Source organism: Canis aureus, chromosome 13 (genome assembly GCF_053574225.1).
Source record: "Canis aureus isolate CA01 chromosome 13, VMU_Caureus_v.1.0, whole genome shotgun sequence".
In the NCBI taxonomy this organism is placed as follows: Eukaryota; Metazoa; Chordata; class Mammalia; order Carnivora; family Canidae; genus Canis; species Canis aureus.
The window spans coordinates 16211624-16232828 of record NC_135623.1 but is presented as its reverse complement, the minus strand read 5'-3'; the positions used below and the strand labels follow the sequence as shown (position 1 = coordinate 16232828).

The 21205-nt window shown below is 38.6% G+C and overlaps 1 protein-coding gene across 6 annotated transcripts in view; it reads left to right on the top strand.

Annotated features, from left to right (window-relative positions):
• The window catches only part of OSBPL9 (oxysterol binding protein like 9), a 161602-nt gene that overhangs the window by 40462 nt on the left and 99935 nt on the right, over positions 1-21205 (top strand). For all 6 annotated transcript variants that reach the window (XM_077844936.1, XM_077844935.1, XM_077844932.1 and 3 more), the window contains one exon: positions 14542-14620. In XM_077844936.1, coding sequence (XP_077701062.1) covers positions 14542-14620 — 79 coding nt within the window. The remainder of the gene's footprint in view (positions 1-14541; positions 14621-21205) is intronic.

The following is a 21205-nucleotide window of genomic DNA, read 5'->3' as shown; positions in this document are numbered from 1 at the left end:
CTTTAAAAAAAAAAAGGATCTTCCTATGTTGACATCTTGAATTGGAACCCAGGAACAAAATCTAATGGAAAAATTCTCATGCTGAGATAGAAAAATAAGTATGGTAAATTTGCAGGTTGGAAATGAGACAAGCTTGTTTTGAGCAGATGATGTATATGTGATAGCATAAAGATTTTTAAAAATTCAACTAATACTATTTACTGTTTTTTTTTTTCTTTCCATTGGTTTCTCTTTTGTCATCTTGGTTTTACTGCTTTTCGAAGCATTTGTTATTGACCTTAGTCTCCACTCTGTCTAGTATTAACTGCTTTCTTGGCTTGAGATAGCTAAGTAGTGAAACTTTGGCAGAGCTATGCTGTGAGACAGCTCTTTAGTTGGCTTCAGTCTGGGTTTGGGCCACTGTCTCATTGTTACACTTAATGTACTATTTTTTTTCTTTTAAATATAACTTAATTATTAACCCTTCTGACTACCACCCAGGTTAGGAAAGAATTTTGGCAACTACTCTGGAAGCCTCTTTATATGCATCATTTAATTACAGGCCCCTTCCTGTTTCTTATATAAAACAGGCCCCCTTTTTTTTTTTTTAAGATTTTATTTATTTATTCATGATAGTCACACCGAGAGAGACACAGAGGCAGAGACACAGGCAGAGGGAGAAGCAGGCCCCATGCAGGGAGCCTGACGTGGGATTCGATCCCTGGTCTCCAGGATTGCGCCCGGGCCAAAGGCAGGCGCCAAACCGATGCGCCACCCAGGGATCCCCCCCTCCCTATTTCTATTATAGTAATCACTTCTTGGATTTACATTCCTAAATTCTATACTTTTGTCTTGCTCTTCTTTTCAACTTTTACCTCTTATTTGCAATTTATCTATTGAAGAATCTAGACGCTTTGACCTATAGTTTTCCATAGTGTAGAACTCACTGATTGCACACAGCTATAATCCTGCATACTCCTTTCTCTTCTGCTTTTCCTGCAAATTAGGAACTGGATGGAGAGACTAGATCAGACTCAAGTTCGATCCCTTTGGTAAGGCTATAGGTGGTGGTGTGTTGTTTTATCAAAAAGTATATAATGTTTGGCTTTTGCTCCTTACTGATACTAGCAGCTACTGATGCTCAGTTCCTAGATTGAACAACTTATTTGGAAGTTGCAAAATTATGATATTTCATCATTTTGTTCTAATTTTTATCAGAAATAATTATAAGGAATTAGTTTTCTTCATGAATTTGGTTATCTAGTGCTGTAGATCAAATAAACAGGATAAGTGCTTAATTATTTCCTTTTACTTACCCAGTTTTCAAGATATGGAACTGACTTAATGGCATCCTGGATGGCTCAGAGGTTTAGCGCCGCCTTCAGCCCAGGGCCTGATCCTGGAGACCCGGGTATCCCACGTCAGGCTCCCTGCATTGAGCTTGCTTCTCCCTCTGCCTATGTCTCTGCCTCTCTCTCTCTCTCTGTGTCTCTCAGGAATAAATTTAAAAAATCTTAAAAAAAAAAAAAAGGAACTGACTTAAAACAACACTGGTTTATATATATCCAAAAAAAATTGAAAGCAGACTCAAATGGTATTTGTACAACTGATGTTCATAGCAGAATTACTCACAATAGCCTGGAAATAGAAGCAACTCAGTATTCATTCAGTGGATGAATGGATAAGCAAAAGTGAGCTATATACACACAATGGAATATTACTTAGTCTTAAAAAGGAAGTAAATTCTGATGCATGCTACAACATAGATGAACCTTGAGGACATTATGCTTAATGAAATAAGACAACCAAAAAAAGATAAATACTATATGATTCTACTTATATGAGGTACCTAGAGTACCAGGAGTTGGAAGGGAGATTGGGGAATTAGTGTTTAGTGAATATATAGTTTTAGTTTGGGAAGATTAAAAAGTTCTGGAGATGGAGATTTGTGATGGTTGCACAACAGCATGAATGTACTTAATGCCACTAAATTGAACACTTAAAAAATGTTTAAATGGTAAATTTTGTATTTTACCATAATTAAAAAGCCTCTACCTAAACAAAACAAAACAAAACAAAACCCAAAACAGAAAACCACCTTTACCTATTTACTAACTCATAGTTCTGTAGACCAGACATTTCAAAAGCATTCTCTGCCTCAGGTCTCAGAAAGCTGAAATCAAGGTATTGAGGAGGCCTGGGCACTTATCTGGAGGCTCTGAGGAAGAATCTAAGGGAGAATCTGTTTCAAGGTCATTGGCAGAATTCAGTCCTGTGATTGTAGGACTGAGGTTGCTGTTTTCTTGGTAGCTCTCAGTTGGTTCTCTCAACTTCTAAAAGCTGCACATATTCTTTCTCATGTGACCCCTTCCATCTTCAAGGCAGCAGAGCAGGAGCATTGAATCCTTCTGGTGCTTTGACTCTAACTCCCATTTTGCTACCAGCTGCAGAAAACTCTGCTTTTAAAAAGCCTCAGGTGATTAGGTCACACCCACCAGATAATCTCCCTTTAGCTGGAATCATTCCAATAATAACTTATTCTGTAATAAATCACTTCAGAGATGGCTCATCATACTCATTAGGTTTCCACCCACATGGAAATAGGAGGAGATTATATAGGGGCAGGGGTTATTTAGGGGCCTTTTGTTTTGTTTTGTTTTTGTTTTGCTTACCATGCAGCATGACAGAGAAGAACCAGACATACCGGTGTTTGAATATTATTTTTGCCCTTGTTGACTGGAAGAGGGAAGTTATCTGTAAGCTTCTTGAGTTTGAGTTTTCTCTTTAAAGTGGGGATTATAATATCCTTGCAGAATTTTGTGAGGATTGGGCATCTGGCACTTAGATGGAAGCTATTAATTTTGTGTGTGTGTGTTTTAAGAGTTTTTTGGTATTTTCAAAAAGCTGGACTTGCCATTTGGCTTCCTATTTATGAATCATTTGGAGAGTTTGTTTACAATTAGGTTCCCAGGTCCTATTCTCTAGATAACACTGTTTCAGAATAGGGTCTAGAACCTGTTTTTTTTTTTTTTAAGATTTTATTTGTTCATGTGAGACACACACAGAGAGAGAGACAGACAGACAGACAGACAAAGAGAGAGACAAAGAGGCAGACACAGGCAGAGGGAGAAGCAGGCTCCATGCAGGGAACCCGATGTGGGACTCGATCCTGGGGCTCCAAGATCATGCTCTGGGCTGAAAGCAGTGCTAAACCACTGAGCCACCCAGGCTGCCCTAGAACCTGTTTTTTTTTAAAGTAGATTTTGTTTTGGGGTTTTATGCAGCCAAGTTTGGGAAAACTGGTGTAGTAGAAGGAATCAGAGACCTGGGGTTAAATCTCAGTCAGCTTTACCTCTATGACTCTGTGCCGTTGGGCAGTTTTTTTTTTTTTTTTTTAATTTTTTTTTAAGGGCAACAAACGTTTATTGGCTCGTCTAAAAGCCCGACCGGAGAGGGGTCTTCTGTCGCCATCACCCCCGCCTGCCTGAGGTGGTCCCACTTAGAGGTCCCCGGGGGCCACCCCCACTGCGCAGACGCTGGAGATGGGGGGTGGGGTAACAATTTCAGGAGAAGCAATCCTTGGCGAGGTTTTGTTTGACAGCAGGTGTGGGTAAGGGGGCTCCGCGTCCGAGACCCGCGGTGCCGGGGGCGGGGCAACCAGCCGGGTGACGTCAGGCGGAGCGCGCTGCTCCCCGGGCTTGGTGTGCGGTTCGCCCCTTGGCTTCTTCCCCGCCGGCTTCCCGAACCTTCCCCGCAGCCTGAGGCCGCCGGCCCAGGTTCTTAGGCATGGCCCGTCCGCCCTCTGTCCGCGATGAGCCGCGGCTTCTCGTTGCCTTGGTCGCCAGGTCCTTCTGGGTCAGCGCTCGCCCTGCGGGCCCCGCGGCCGCCTTGTCTGCCTTGCCCGCCGCCAGGCCCAGGCCCAGGCCCGCGCGCCCCTCCGCCCCGCGCGCCCCTCCGCCCCTCCTCCCCTCCGACGCCCCGCACGGCCGCCGCGTTCTTGCTCATTGATCGCTGCCTGTTCCGGCCCGCGGCCCATTTCTTGGAATCCTCCACATCTGCTCCTGTCTCTGAGCTGCCAGGACGCCTGCCCGGGCTTGGCCTGGCGGCCGCGGGGCCCTACTCACACCTGCTCGCACCTGCTCGCACAGCGCCGTCACCGGGTCCCCGTCCCTGTCCCTCGGCCTCGGCCCTCGGCCTCGGCCGGCGCTCAGGCCCGGCGGTCCGTCCGGCGGTTCCGCGGCCCCACTGGGCAATTTTCTTGACCTCTGTGAAGATAACCTGTAACTTGTAGGGTTGTTGTGAGGCTTAGCAATTATATACACGGTTTGGCACATAATACGTATCTAATTGAGAACTGCTGTGGTTGATAATGGTGATGATAGATAATGCATTTATCACCTAGATTCTGAGTGAGCTTAATGAACTACCATGGACTTGGGCCACAGAAGTCTCCCCACTTCTTCATCCACCCCAGACTGTGTTCCAGCTGCACTATACTTTGTGTTCCCTCACTGTGTTTCTTCAGTCCTCAGTGCTTCTGATATCCTGGCATGTTTCTTTTCTTACGTCAGAAATTCTGTGCCCTTATCTGGTGAGCCCATCTTTTAGAGGCTTTTCAAATGTTCCTCCTTCTGTGTAGCATTCCTGATCCACATCCTTCTAATAGACCTGATCCTCCTCTATGTTTTCATAACACTTGCCACTTATATCCATGAAAGTATTTATTGCATGGTATTCCATGTTATTTTTTCTGTTTCCTCTACTCGATAGTAAGTTCCCATCCACTGTCACAAACAACAAAAACAAAGCAGAGACACGTATGGTTTTAGGCTACATAAAAAGGAGAATAGGGAAAGGAACCAGTAGTTACTGAGTTATTAAGCTCTTTGGATCAAGCACTGTGCTGGATGATTTTCATATGTATTTCCATGATAACCCTGTCAGGTAAATGGTATTACGAGGAGACAGATTCAAGCTACTTTTAGTAACTTAACAAGGTCAAAAAATATTGAATCTGGTATTAAATTTGTGTCTGCCTCATTCCAAAACTCTTGTTTAATCCTTAGCGTTACCAGGCTTCTATTATTTTTGATTTATAAGAGTTAAATCAGACACTCTAGCTTGCTACAAGGTAGTGTCAAACCAGCGGAGGAAAGCAGAACAAAAACCATTTCCTTCTCATCTTTTATGGTCTTTGACTATATTGGTGGCAAACTGTATGCCACTAGGTGGTGCCCTCGCCTAGTAAAAGATGTAAAATGTTGATTGAGACCTGGGGATCTGATTCCAGCCCCCTGAACCCCCTCCTACACACACATGCTAGCCAAAAGCAAAATATTGCCATTTATAGGGAAAATCTGCAAAAGGGAGAAATAGCAATATAAAAAAAGTAGTATGTGATACAAAGAACAAGCCATATACAAAATGGAATTCAAGTCTAGATTCTGCTATTTACTAGCTTTGTGTGTTCAGACAACTCCTGTATTCAGCTCTGAGTCCTATTTTCTGGAACAGGCATCATATAATTTACTCATAGAATTATGGATATCAAGTTAATTGACATATTAAAAAGTACTCCAACACCATGTTTGGGAACTTAGGTTCTTAATGAATGGTAGTTGCTGTTGTAATTAATAAAATGAATCTCAGATGCAGAAGAATTCTGCAGGGCCTTCAGAATCACCAAAGTAAGGTAAATTATACTGAAGATTCTTATGTTAAATGTATTGTGAGTTTTTGAAAACTGTTAATCCATATATGACTTCAAGTAACAATTTTTACCCAGTCTAATGAAACTGAATACTCCATTTACCAGTTGTGCTGGTCATCAGAATTGACTGATTGCCTGACTGATACGTCATCTGTTCCCTTTTCTTTTAGTCCATCACAAGAGAGGTCAGCAGCATATCATGATGGATTATTAATAGTTTTAGCACTGACTTTTTCTGCTAGTGCCTTATTTCATTGACTGTACGTTATTTTTTCAAATGTTAACATCTCAGACTTTAGGATTCATCTTACAATCATTGCCCTCTTAGAATGAATGCAAAAAAGTATTTTTAGATGAATGTATAAGTGAATGTCTTCACTTTCAGAGGTGCCTGGCTGGCTCAGTTGGTAGAGAGTGTAACTTTTGATTTTGAGGTTGTGAGTTCAAACCCCATGCTGGGTGTAGAGATTACATGAAAATAAAGACTTAAAAAAAAAAAAAAGGAGGTCTTCACTTTTGTCCCCTTAGATCTGCATCCTATAAGAACTTCTACCTATTGTTTTGTCATTTCACTATGAAAAATCACTCTATTGATTTCTGCCTTTTTTGTGAAATCAGTAGCTTTTTTGGTAAGCATCATCTCTTCTTGTGAATTTGACACTGAAAATGTCCTCTTTTAGGCAAGATATAAACTTATCTTACACTTGATCTTAGCCAAAAGGCCGAGAAGCGATATAAACTTTTCCTAAATCTCTGTGAGTGGTACATAGGTATCATTTTGTTGTATTTTTCTGAATGTGTGTAATATTTCATAATTATAAATTAAAAATAAGAAAGTGATGAAATGTTAGCCAAATGAAAGCTTGGAAATTGTATTAATACGAGACCTAATAGATTTTAAGAAAAAAAAATTTAAATTGTTACAGGAAAAGAGAATAACAAAAAAGCAGTATTACCTAGATAACATTCTTAGACAACAGCGGAATAAGTTAGAAATCTCTTAACAAAATAGCCATTCACTGCCTTACACACATACCTCTAAATAATTCATTGGTGAATGTAGAATTCATAATTGAAATTATGAATTATTTAAACCTGAATAATAATGAAGGGGCCACATGTTAAAACTGCATCTAAGGCAGTCTTTCATTTATGATCTTATATTAATATAAAACAGATTGAAAATTAATGAGCTAAGCATTAAATTTAAAAAAATAGAAAAAGGTAGTAATAAAGTAACAAGAAAATGACAGGAAATTTTTAGAGCAGAGTCCTTTCTTTATTAATATAGATGTCAAGGAGTGCCTGGGTGGCTCAGTCGGTTGGGCGTCTGCCTTTGGCTCAGGTCATGATCCCAGGCTCCTGGGATTGAGCCCCACATCAGGCTCCTTGCTCAGCAGGGGAATCTACTCCACTTTCTCCCTCTCCTTCTGCCCTTCCCCACCATGCTCGTGCTCTTTTTCCTGCTTGCTCACTCTCTCAAATAAATAAAATCTTAAAAAAAAATATAGAGATGTCAAAATCCTAAATAAAATACAGCAGACCATACCCAGTAGTGTATAAACAAAAGGTATTAGGACCAAATGGAGTTTATTCTGGGAATGCTGGGATGCTAATTTTAAAATTAATAAAATAATTTTTAAAAAGATTTTTTATTTATTTATGAGAAACAGAGAGAGAGAGAGAGAGAGAGAGAGGCAGAGACACAGGCAGAGGGAGAAGCAGGCTCCATGCAGGGAGCCCGATGTGGATCTCGATCCTGGGTCTCTAGGATCACACACCAGGCCACAGGTGGCACTAAACCGCTGAGCCACTGGGGCTGCCCTAAATAAACAAAATCTTAAAAAGAAAAAAAAAAAAAAAAAAAGACTAAAGGAAGATCTGAACATTGGAAAAGCTCTGTACTGTTCCTGCTTGTTAAACTCATTCATATATAGACTCTTCTCATATAAATTAATCTATAAACACGTGATTTAGTAAAAACCACAATTAGACTTATCAAAAAACTTGACAAGGTGTTTTTAAAAGTCACTTAAAATAGTAAAGAGCCAAGAAAAATTTGAAGAATAAGGAGTTGAGGGACTTGCCATTCCAGATGTTAAGACTTTTTTATGAAACTGTGGTAATTAAAATGATATGGTATTAGTATAAGGGGAAAGAAATTGATCAATGGCACAGAGGAGAATGGGAATTTAGAATATGACAGCATTACAAATCAGACATTGTCACTCACTAAATGAAGCTGGATCAACTTGCTGCTTATATGGAAAAAATAAAGTTTACTTCCTATCTCATACACAAAAGTAAATTCCAGAGGTATTAAAGATATAAAGTGAAAATTCATACTTGTAAGACAGTATAGAAGAATGCCTTTATGATACCAAAACAGCATAGGATGTTTTAAAGCACAAACCATGGTAGAAGATAACCTTGGTAGATTTTATAACATTCGCATTTGAAAACTCTTAAACACCACCAACAACCAAAAGACACCACAATCAAAGAGAAAGACAGCCCATGGACAGGAGAGAACATAAATACAATGCATAAACCTGACAAAGGATTAATATCCAGAATATATAAAGGAATCCTACAAATGAATAAAAAAGACAAAAAGAAAACCCAAATAACACATACAAATCAAAAGAAGAATGCCCCCAAAAGAAAATGTATGAAGGGTATGTACATTCAGTTCATGTAAGAGGAAGTAAGAATGGCAATAAATGTGAGTAGGTTCTTATTAATATCGGAAAATGCAAATTAAAACTCCAGCAAGATAGTATTTTTATCAGATTGCCAAGGATTTATAAAGTCTGATTATACCTAGTGTTGGCTAGTGAATAGGGGTATAGGAATTTCCTTTTTTTTTTTGAATTTTCATACAGTGTCAGTTGGGATATAACAGTACAACCACCTAGGAGAGCCATTGTGCAGTATTTAGTAAAGTTGAAGATATGCCCAAATCCACATTAAAATAGAACTCTATTCCATTGCAGAGCATGTGCTTGATATTTTCTTACAGAAGTGTTACCAGGAGACGTGTAGTGATGGTTATTGCTAGATTACTGGAATAGGAAAAATTAAAAGTAACCTAAATGTTCTACATAGTAAAACTGATACATTGTGGTATACTTAGATTATGGAGTACTATATAGCAGGTAAAATATAGGTCTATATTGTCAAAATGTGTGTATATATACACACATTTGCAACATGGAAAGTATGTGTGTATGAATGTATACATATATAAATGTATAAAGTATATATATATTTACTTATTTATTCAACATGAACAAATCTCAATATTGATTGAAAAAACCAAATTACTATTCTCTTACTATTAGCTAGAACAATGTCTAGAAAATTTAATAAATTCTTGCTTAATCAATGAATGATGTTAAAGTAGGTCCTCCATGCAGTAGCATCTTTGGTGAGCAGGCTACACCTCAAGCTTTCCTGCTTCCTTCTGTTTTGTCGACTTCTCTTTTTCCCCTCTAGACGATGTGCTCTTCCAGGGTAGAGATCTATTTTATTACTGTTTATATTTCCTGGCTATTAGTGTTCCTGGCCCAGAATAGGTATTTAATAAATGTATTGAAGTAATTAGTAAATACTGCTTATTATAATAGTGCCCTTATGTTAAGGAAGGGCTTTAGATCAGGAATTGCAAGACCTTATTTCTTCTGTCTTTTGGTTGTGGGACGCTGGGCAATTTTTCTTTTCTTTATTTCCTTTTTTTTTTTTTTTAACCTCTCTGAGCCTTAGTTTTCTAATTTCTAAAGAGTAATACCTGTTCTAAATTTCCAAGATTGTATTTATTTGTTTATTTATTTATTTTTAAAGATGTTGTTTATATATTCACGAGAGACACAGAGAGAGGGACAGAGAAGCATGCTCCTCGAGGGGAGCCCGATGTGGAACTTGATCCCTGGACCCTGGAATCACGCCCTGAGCCTAAGGTGCTCAACCACTGAGCCACCTAGTCTTCCCTCCAAGGTCATATTTAAATGTATTATATGAATGTAAGAGATTTTAATATTTTAGCAGGGAGACAAAGGTATGTAGTTTTGGGTTTACAGTGGGAGTAGCTGTGCTGTGTATTCTCAGCACTGTCTATATTGTTTTTAGGAGTTGTGTGAGCAATCTGTGTCCCAGAGGAGTCATCGTTTCTTTTTTATTATCTTTGGAGCCAGTTTACCAACCCAGTTTTCTCTTCTTACAAAGGGAGGTTGGCTCTAAAATAGCCAGAACTCTGTTTTGTGGGTTTTTTTTTTTTTTTTTTTTTTTTTTTCACTAAGCTCTGAGAGCAAAACTTTCTGTGTTTGGTATCACAACTGTGACTCATGTCTGAAGTATGTTTGTGTATATAGAGGAAAGAACAAGAGGGAAAGTCAGGAAATTCATCGGATTGCACTAGACTCCAACTCCAGTTACTTTCTATCTGGAACTTGGATAGTGTGACCCTGCAGCAGCAATCTTGGTTAGCCTAAGTACTGATCACCTGAAAGATTGATCATCTTATATCTTCAGAAGAAAAATCATGAAAAGTCACTGAAAGAAATATATGTTTGTTATGTTGATATAGTGGGTTATAAAAGCATGGTTGAAATAAAAACTTTGGTATTTTGATGGATTAGTATAGTAAAGAACTTTAATAATAGGATATTATTTTATACGTGGATTAGCAAAGGGAGTTTTGCTTTATCAAATGTAAAAAATAAGTGCTATAAACTCAGATAAAGAGAGACGATGGATGTTTGGTGGAAGAGAGCCTGGGACAATTGGTAAGCCTCAAGCTATCTAACTGTAGGATTTGATAAGAGAGGAGAAGTAGGCATGGAGCAAATCACCAAGAACATTAAAGGCTAAACTATGGCAGAGGGACCATAAACTCTAACCAGGATACTCTTAAGAATAAAAATTGATTGGGGACACCCTATTAAATATTATGCTAGGACAACAGGAATAATCAGAATGTCCCAGACAAATCAGGTCATTTGGTCACTTTTTTTGAAGGTAAAGAGGAGCCGTTAATAGGGTTACATATCTGACAAGGATTGGGGGGTTAAAAAATTTAGGCAGGAGGCTTGGGCAAGTCTAAATAATCTTGACTGAAAGGGAATGAGAGAGGTGGGCCAATTACTAAATGAAGATGTGTAATTGAAAATAATTGTTGTTTAAACAGGGTAAAAAATTTGAAAACACGTAAGTGCTGTTATGAGAGAACCAGTAGTCAAAGAAGTTGACAGTTGGTAGAGTAAGAGACCTAAAGAACTATGATAGGGGATGAAATCCCTTTTCCATATGACAAGTGGAAAGGAAGCAAGAGTGGGTATAGATGCAGGTGAATGTTCAGGGTAATGGCAAGACCTAATAGGACTGGGAGATTGTTATCTAGCTTCCAGTCTTCAAAAAAGCATTTTTTTTGGACAGAGGAGGGGAAAGTGTAATGGACGAGAAAAGAACACTTTCTCAGGTTGTCACAGGTATAATAGGTAGAAATAATTCTGAAGCACAGCTTAGGTAGTTAAGGGCCACTGAAGAAAGAAGTGGTCAGCAGCAGCAACAGTGTTTTAGACTGGTGGTATATGACAAAACTGGAGAGTGCTAAAGTGGTCATTGGAGACCTGTGAGAATGTAGTTTGGTGTAGTGGTGGAAAGAAGCAAGATTGCAGGAGTGGGTGAAAGTTTAAGGTGTGGCCAATTCCCAAAAGTTCCACTGTGAAAGCAGTGAGAAAGGAGGTGGTAGCTAGGGGGAGATAGGGAGTTTTGCTTTTGTTTAACAAATGGTTGGGAATTGAGCTTGAGGAAGGACATGAAAGAAGTGTACTTACTTGTTGTGTTTGGTTTTTTCCCCTAGAATGTGGAAGAAATGTTGGGGATGAGTACATACAGGGCCCTCTGTGTGTTAAGGAGCAAGGGGCTGGTTGATGACAATGGAAAGGTTGGTTGTGCCAGATTTTGAATAGTCTTGAATGGCATTATGAAGAAACGTTTACTTTATCTATTAGTTCTTGGAGACCCAAGGAGGGTTTTTAAACATTTTTATCTCCTATGAGAGTCTGTGCTTCAGAAATATTACTGTGGCAGTAACAAAGACAGGACTGAAACGGTAGCCAGACTGAAGGGAGACAGATTGCCTCTTAAACATGTAGTGATGAGAGCCTGAATTAGGGCATTGGCAGTTCATGGAATGGAGAAGAGTTGGTATATTTGAGATTATATTTCAGAGGTGGAATGAGTACAACTTGTGATGGAATGAAGGAGAACACGTGTAGAACCTACAGGTTTCCATCTGAGTTGACTAAGTAACTAGTAAATTCATATCAAGGGACCCAAAAGAAAGAAGACATTTGGGATTGGGGTGATTTATAACAGCTTTGTTAAGATATAATTCATGTCCGGGAATCCCTGGGTGGCTCAGCAGTTTGGTGCCTGCCTTCGGCCCAGGGCGTGGTCCTGGAGTCCTGGGATCGAGTCCCACGTCGGGCTCCCTGCATGGAGTCTGCCTCTCCCTCTGCCTATGTCTCTGCCTCTCTTTCTCTCTGGGTCTCTAATGAACAAATAAATAAAATCTTTCATTTATTTATTTATTTATTTATTTATTAAAGATTTTACTTATTTATTCATGAGAGACAGAGAGAGAGAGAGAGAGAGAGAGAGAAAGGGGCAGAGACACAGGCAGAGGGAGAAGCAGGCTCCATGCAGGGAGCCTGACATGGGACTTGATCCCTGGTCTCCAGGATCACACCCTGGGCTGAAGGCAGTGATAAACCGCTGAGCCACCTGGGCTGCCCAATAAAATCTTTTTTAAAAAAAGATATAATTCACATCCAATGCAATACGCCCATTTAAAGTAAACAATTCCGTGTTTTTAGTATGTTCACAGAGTTGTACAACCTTTCCTAGAATTTTAGAATGTTCTCATAAAGAAACCTATACCCATTAGAAGTCACTCCCTCTTTTACCCCACCTCTTCCCCTCCCCCCAGCCCTAGGCAACCATTAATGTATTGTGAATCTCTATGAATTTACCTCTATTGGACATTTCATATAAATGGAATTATATGGTCCTTTGTGACTAGCGTCTTTCACTTAGCATAATGTTTTCAAAGTTCATCCATGTGGAGATCACTTTTTGCTTTGTATTATTCTTACCTCTATGCATGTTTTATCTCCTCCTCTGCAATATAAGTACCTTGAGGGCAGGGACTGTTATATATTCCAGAGCTGTATCTAGCGCATATTTTTGTATTCATTTGTAACTTAGCAAATATTTAACACATCATAAACTAGAAGTTAACTCAGTTAAACACAAAATAAGTTAACCAGAATGATGTGCTCGCACACATACTTGTCCACTGAGGTGTGTTTATATTCATGGTCATGGAATAAGTAGGTACCATGCTAGTGGTTCTGGTTCTGACATTAATTGTGTGACCTAGGGTCAGTCATACTTTCAGAAGACACTTTACTTACTGAAAATGGGGATAAAAATCCCAACCCAATCTGAAACTAAGGAATAACTAAAATAATTCAAGTAGATGGGATTTGGATAGAATTGAGGTTTATCCAGACAGCCTCTGAGAAGAGATTAATAAATGTTTGGCTCTCTTACCTAATCCTCTTGGGATAGGAGTAGCCTTTATTCATGGGATTGAGTATTTTGACCCTTTTTGATTCTTTTCAACCCCCATTTTTTTTTTAAGATTTTATTTATCTATTCATGAGACACACACACACACACACACAGAGAGAGAGAGAGAGGCAGAGACACAGGCAGAGGGAGAAGCAGGCTCCATGCAGGGATCCCAGGACCCCAGGATCACACCCTGGGCTGAAGGCGGCGCTAAACCTTTGAGCCATCTGGGCTGCCCCTCAACCCCCATTTTCAAGGTCCTGGCATGCTGCTGCTTTTGTCACCATCCTGGGGCATTTTACCTATTTCATGTTCTCTAGCTTTTGTCCCTGAAATTCTTTAGATACTTACTTCTTAAGGACACTGACCAATACACTCCCTGTTTTGCATAGCTTCCTATCTTTTAATTCCTGTTGTCTTAATGGGCTGCTTGTAGTTGAATACAAAAAACTAAAAGTTTAAAACCCACCCTATCTACCTTCTTCAAACAAACAACTTATAAATGCATTCCTCTTCTCCCCCATCTTTTGGAGAGTTGTTCATGCTTTTATTTAAAAAACACATACTGGATGTGTACTTGAAGATCATGTATCAAAATAAATATATAATCTTGGCTTCAAAGATCTTGTGGCAGTTCAACAGGAGGAGGCAAACATATAAACATGATCACAGCAGAAAGTGGGAAGTGCAGTTGCAAAGCCATGTACAAGTGGTTATGGAAACACATCTGGAAAAAGTGATTGGGACAATGTTTTGAAGCAAGTGTCACAACATTTCTGCACTAACAAGTGTAACACAGAAGCAGCCTGATGAAGAGGATCTGTGTTCTTTGGCCTCAGAACAACTGGGTGCCGTGGAGGTTTCTGGCTCTCCATTTTAGAGAGTGGTCTAAAGCTCAGAAAGACTCAGTGGCTGACTCTTGAACACAGATTCTAGAGTCAGCTTCTATGTTTGTCCCCTCCCCCTTCCACTGCAACCATGCCTCTCATGTAAGGATAAAAGGTAGCCATGCAGAGTATACTACAGTGCCCTGCCATCCCCTCTCCTTTAATTCTTCCTCCCTAAGCAAAAGTGGGGTATCAGATTCCTCTTTTCTGTGTCTAGCCTACTGCCAGTATCCTCGGTGCATTGAGCATACAGCATGGGCTGTAGCAGTAGTGAATATTGCTGATGTCATTGTTTGCCTTATTGGGATTTTGCTCTTTGTTTCACAGGGAGCTGTGATTGGTATAGACGATGAGGACGACAGCACCTTCACAATAACTGTTGATCAGAAAACCTTCCATTTCCAGGGTGAGCTAAACGAAGAGATTCTTTCTCTTCACAGTCCCAAATGCTTCTTTTCCTCCTCTTTTGGGTGTTTGCTGGATGACTTGAATGGTTTTGCAACTGATCCTGCATGAATGAGTGCACAGGAACGTTCTGGATGAAGTGGTACTGCAGGTTAGGCAGGGATTTGTATCTGCAGTGGATACAGATCTATTTGAGACGACTGTGGATCTGGCTGCAATTGGAGATTAAAAATTTAAAGGATAAAAATCAGTGAAGGGGAGAGAGTAATGGGCTGCTGCTGCTGCTGGCTTGTGTTTACAGAAGGTTGCTGATCTTCTTTATCGAGGAGTATGGTTCTGCCTCTGCATGAAGAGTCTAAAGACTGATTGTGAAGGTTGCAGTGTTTGTCGGTGTAAAACTAAAAATGTAAATTAAATTGAAGCTAGTGGCAACCTTTGGCTTAAAGGTTTTGCTTTGCTTCAAGAACTGCAAGTTTACATTCATTTCATCTGCATTTCTGTGTCTTGTCTGCCAGCCATCATTTCTCTGCTATTATCCTTTTTATAGTTAATAACATCAATGCCATCTGCCACTGCTATGTTTTAGCATTGCATGCTATGGTTCACCGGTAGAAAGGGTAAGGTACTGTATGATCATTCTCATTTCATATTGCTTTGAAAACTCTAAACCAGCAAATAAAAGCCAATTTTTATGATGCTGTCCTAATGTACCTCTCATCTGTTAGGAGTGTTTATTTGCTTTGTTACTAATGTTTTTGTTATTTTGCCTATCCAGAGTAACCTCTATTTTATGTTTAAAGCAGTCGAAGAAACTTAGAAATGAGACGCTTTGGAGATGTTAGCAGTTTCTCTGAACTGCAAGTGACAATGCACTGAGATAGATGCTAGGTATACCAGTGTAAATAAAGATTAAGTTAAGTTGATAGCTTAAAAATGTCTTGGTTATGAAGACTAACAGTGACAGGGTATGTTACATGAGATTTGAGGCAGCTGTTGTCCTTCCATTGCTAGGGTAGTATATTGAAATTATTTTTCTTCATTATCTTGTTTAAGCAATTGACACATAGAAATGAAAGATGCAGCTTATATATGAAAAAGACAAACTAGTGCTTTTAGAAAAACGCATCCTTAAAATATTTATGGTTGGTCATACTCTTTATTCAGAGCTGCTTAACTAATGATGCTTTCCTGAAATTTTCCACTGCATTTAACTTTATAAAACATTTTAAATATTATGAAATATTATAAAAGTGGAGGGCCATAATTTTTAGTTTGAATATATAATGCTGCTTATAAACTAAAGCAGGTAACACCCCCACACTGAAACTCTTTACTTGAATGAAGATAAATACTTTAAGGCATTTCAAGAAATAGCTGCTGGATGCAGGTGAAGGCTGCAGTGTGGAATTCTCTCCTCTGCAGTTATTAAGGAGATCCTCCTTTGGACTTCCAGAAGCTGCATTGTTTACTGGTTTAAAGGAGAGGAGATGCAGACCTCTAGAGCAAGGGCACCTGTACCTTCTGTTTACTTTTAGATTACTTATGTTAAATATTCCCATATTTTTGTGGCTTGCTTATAAAACAAGCAATTCCTTCAATTCCTTTAATGATTTAAATGGCAAGTGTAAATGAGACTTAAATGTATTTTTTAAGTGATTTCTTATTCTGGGACTGTCAGATTGATTAGTTTATTTTCTGCTGTTATAGTAAAGGGAGCTTCAGGCAACATGAGATTATCTGGCTTTTGTAAAGAACTCACTAGAACTCTCTGTATTCTATATATTCTTGGCAGTAATGAGAGTTATTTCACATAGGTCCTTACTCATAAGAAACTCTGAAAATTTGATAAAAAGCTCTCAATGTCTCATAGATCTTATATTCAAGTATGTTGAAGTTTTTGTTTACCAGAACTTTTTAAAGCAAATAAATTATCAATTGATGCATCTCTAAAGCAAATTCTACTTACTATCAACTATTAAAGGGAAAACTAGAATTTGTTGAGATAAATTCATTTATTCAAGATCCATTTTAGACATTATTTTAAGTTCTGGGGATACAGTAGTAAACAAAACAGATAAAATTTCTTGCCCTCTTGGGTCATCCATTCTGGTAAAGGAGAAAGCCAATAAAATAGAAAGTTACTTATACTTAGTATATATATGTATGTGTGTATGCTAGTAAAATATAAATATTGAGAGTACTAAGTACTGGGGAGAAAAAAATAAAGCAGGAAAGGAGAAAATGAAATAGAAGTGAGATTGTGTATGGACAGAGGGAGGTGTTGAAATTTGAGAATGATCTGGGGAAGACTCATTGGGATGGTGCCCTTTGGTGAAAGACCTGAAGGAAGTGAGGAAACAAGCTTTAAGGCTTTATTAGGGATGGTGGTACATCGTTACTAGGCAGAGGGAATATTAATTGCAAAAGAATGTTTCTGCCATATTTGAAGAATAGCAGGGAGGCCAGCTCTGGTTGGAGTGCAGATAATTGTGGGGAAGGGTAGTGGAAAATGAGGTATGCGAAGTAACAGAGAAGCTGATCATGTGAGGCTTCATACACCACAATAAGGACATTGAATTTTACCAAGAGAAGCCATTAGAGGGTTTTGAGCAAAGGAAAGACATGATGTGATTTTTTAACAGTATCACTCTGGCCACTCTGTTGAGAATAAAATGCAGGAGGTAGGGACAGAAGCAGGGAAACTCTTTAGGCTATTGTAATTTAGAAGAGAGATGATGGCTCCCACTGGGTAGCAGTGGGGATGGGGAGGCAGTGAGAAATGGTTAAATTAAGTATGTGTGTTTATCAACTTTATCAAGATATAATTAATATACAATAAAATGTACACGTTGTAAAGTTCAATGAGTATTGACAAATTTATTTAGTATAACTGCTACCACAATCAAGATATTGAACATTTCTATCACCCAAAAGATTCCTTTCTTCTTTTAGTTTCTACTCCCAGCCTCTGACCCCAAGCAGCCATTAGTCTACTTTCTATAACTATAGATTTTTCTTTTGGAGAGTTTCATGTAAAAGGTATCATACATTATGTTTCCTCTTTTGTCTGGCTTTATTTTAGCTCAGCATATGGTTTTTAATATTCATTATGTTGTTGCTTGTATTGGTAAGTATTGTTGCTTGTATTCTTAAGTAGTAATGTGTCATATGGTACTATATTTTAAAGGTTAAACTACAGCATGTGAGAGAAGAGTCTAGGTTGACAGCAAGATTTTTGGCTTGCCACAAGAATGGAGTTGCCATTAGCTGGGGTGGGGAAGATTGCTGGAGGAATTAGTTGGGGAGGCATTGTGGGCATCAGGAGCTTAGCCTTAGACATGTGTATAAACAATCCTAGCTACCCTGCAGACAGAGATGTCAAGTAGGCAATTGAAGTATAGAGTTTAGGAGAAAAATTCATGCTGAAGAAATAAATTTGGGAGTCATTGGCATATAGATGGTATTTAGAGCCACAGAATTTAGTAATATGTGTAGAGAGACAAGAGAGGTCCAAGTAATGAGCCCTGAAGCACTCCAGCATCTATCTATTGAGACGGCAGAGAGCTGAGGTAGAACTAGCAGAAAAGATTGAAAAGAAGCAATGAAAAAAGAGGAGGAAAACCAGGTGAATGCAGTACCCTGGAAGCCAAGAGAAAGTGTTTCTAAAAGGGAAAAGGCATCAGCAACTGTGTCAGATGCTCCGGATAGATCAAGTAAGTTGAGAGATGAGAAGGAATCAAAGGATTTAACAATTAGGAGTCTACTCATAACCTTGAGAGGAACATTTTTTTCTCAAAAGTTTTATTTGAGAGAGAGTGCACACAAACTGGAGGGAGAGAGAGGGGGAGACAGAATCTAAAGCGGACTACAGGCTGAGCATAGAACCTGACGTGGTGCTTAATCCCACAACTGCAAGATCATTACCTAAGCTGAAACCAAGAGTTGGCTGCCCAACTGGTTGAGCCATCTAGGTGCCCTGAGAAGAACGATTTTTAGATAGAAGTACACAGTGCTTTCAAGTTCTGCTATAAAGGGAAGAGGAGCAATACAGTAGTAGCTGGAGAGGAGAATAAGAACAAGAATTTTTTTTGCAGGATAAGGGACAAGCATGTTTTTATGGTTTTGGCAGTGATTCAGTAAAAGAGGAAAAATTGATGCAACAGAGAAAGAAGGAGAAACTTCCCCAAAACAATAGATTTTTTGTTTTTTGCTGGATGAGTGTTTTTGTTTTTTTTTTGTTTGTTTTTGTTTTTGTTTTTGTTTTTTTGGATGAGTGTTTTTGAAAGGCAAGAGAGGATAGGACCTAATACGCAGGTGAGGAGGCATTGCCTTTCACTAAAAGCTTAGACAGTTTATCCACAGGAGCAAGAAAGAAGGTCAGGTGTATGACCTGAATATGTATGAAAAATATGTAGATAGGATATTACCTAGCATCTTATTTTGCATGATGGTGTGAATGTCTGGCTACCCTCCATGTCCTGTATCCTGAAATCATTTGTTTATAATAAAGAGGATTGGAACCAAGAAAAAAAAAACAAACTTCCCCAAAACAATAGATTTTTTGTCATTCTCAATTCTGGTAACTTGATATTTCAGGATATCTCCAATTTTAAAGAGATGCTTTAAATTTTCAAAACAAAGTCAATTTAAATTAACTTCAGATTTGAAATAAAAAGAAAGTATTCTATAGTTTTTTTTCCCCTTTAGGTAATTATTAAAATCCTAGCATGTTAGCACTTAAAAATGTTTGAAAATTACAACTCCATTCTATCCTTTTTCAGACATTAAAAATATTTGCCAATTTATCTTTGTAAACTGGCTCCTTTTTCTTTTGATCTAGGGCAAAAAATGATCCCCTTTCCTGTCAGTCAGCCAAAGTTGTTTGCATATAGACTCCCTCATAGACATTGGATGGAAAGCAGTTTTGGTATTAGACTAGCTGTTGAGTTCAAACATTAATTGTGTATGTAGTATGTGTAACTTCCCATGCTCAGAACTGAGAATATACTGGTAAATAAGACTTGGGCCATGATCATTGGAATGTAATGTGAAATGTACTGTTGTAGTAGAAATATATCTAAGACACTGAAATAATGAAGAGGCAAAAAAGGCAGTCATTCAGTGTTTCACAGAAGAGTTAAGAGTTTTTTTGTTACCAAGTAATTGTTTTTATAATAATCAAAATTAAATCACAGTAGCTCTAAAAATTTCAAGATGTGCAGAGGTATATAATGTAAAAATTAAAAGATTCCTATCACCAGGCTTTGTCTCTCTCCTTTTCCTCTTTGCCTCCTTTCTGTGGCAGAGGTCTGAAAACGGAGAGGTTTGTTAGGCTGAGGGATGTTGCAGCACATGCAAGGGCACAGAACTGTGATGCTGCCAGTGTGTTCAGAGAACTACAAATGTTGGTACTGTTAGAACGATGAGGAGGAGATGAGGCAGAGGCTTACATCTACTATAAAGAGGTTATATTTTTATACTGAGGTCAGTGAAGAGCCAGTGAAGCAGTTTTAAGCAGAGAAGAGACAGAGAAAGACATGGGCATTAGATATATAGCTGTGATTGTTGGATATTTATTTTATGTCAACACTATTCAGAGTTTGATTTATGTTAACTCTGTTCTCATGACGTTATGAAGTAGGTACTGTTACTGGTTTTATTTTTGGATAATGAAACTGGGGGCCACAGATACAGGTTTTGCAAGGCAGAACTGGTATTTGAACACATACAGTTGTGCTCTAGGGACATTCTCTTTTAACTACTTCAAAAAAGTTGTAGAGCTTTGCTAAGTAGTTTATAATTTTATCAGGAAAAGAATTAATGTAAAACATAAGGAATTTTACAATTCAATTTAATGCAATTAAAAATTTTTGTGATATTAATGTTCTACATGTTCCATTACTTAGTAGAAATAGTATAGTAGTGATGGTGGTAACAACCACTATTACTACTACTAAATATCTGTTATGAACCAGGCGCAGTGTTCAACAGGCACTGTACATTACTTCCGTAGTTCCTAAACGGCATAACAACATGGGTAGTTTTAGAGTTAGAGGTTTAGAGAAGCTAAGTGTCCAGGATTGGGGGATTAGTGCTTAGGTCTCTCTAGATTAGTAGTTCTTAAAGTGTGCTTACCAGACCAGCAGGATCAGCATCACCTGGGACCTTGTTAGAGAATCTCTGGCCTGGCCCCAGGCTTGCTGAATCAGAAACTCTGGGAATGGGCCTTCTGTAGTGATTTTGATGCACTTTGAAGTTTAAGAGCCATTGGTTGGGATCTAGTGGTTTCACATGTTACTCTGTTTACTCTCCTAACAACCTTACACATTAGATGGAGTATCTCCAAACTATATATGAGTGAAATGAGACACAGAGAATCAAGTGACCTGATCTTGATCTTAGGTTGTCTCTTACTATGCCCTAACCTATACAGAAGAGGTGTCTTGCCTTAAAGCAAACCTGTTGTGCGAAAAATCTAAATTTTTTAAAGATGGAAAATTAGATATCCTTTACTTTCAAAGGACTTTATGGAAGACACGATTTGGGCCGTATGTTCTCCAAAGTGATTTCGAGTAAGAAATTTGTT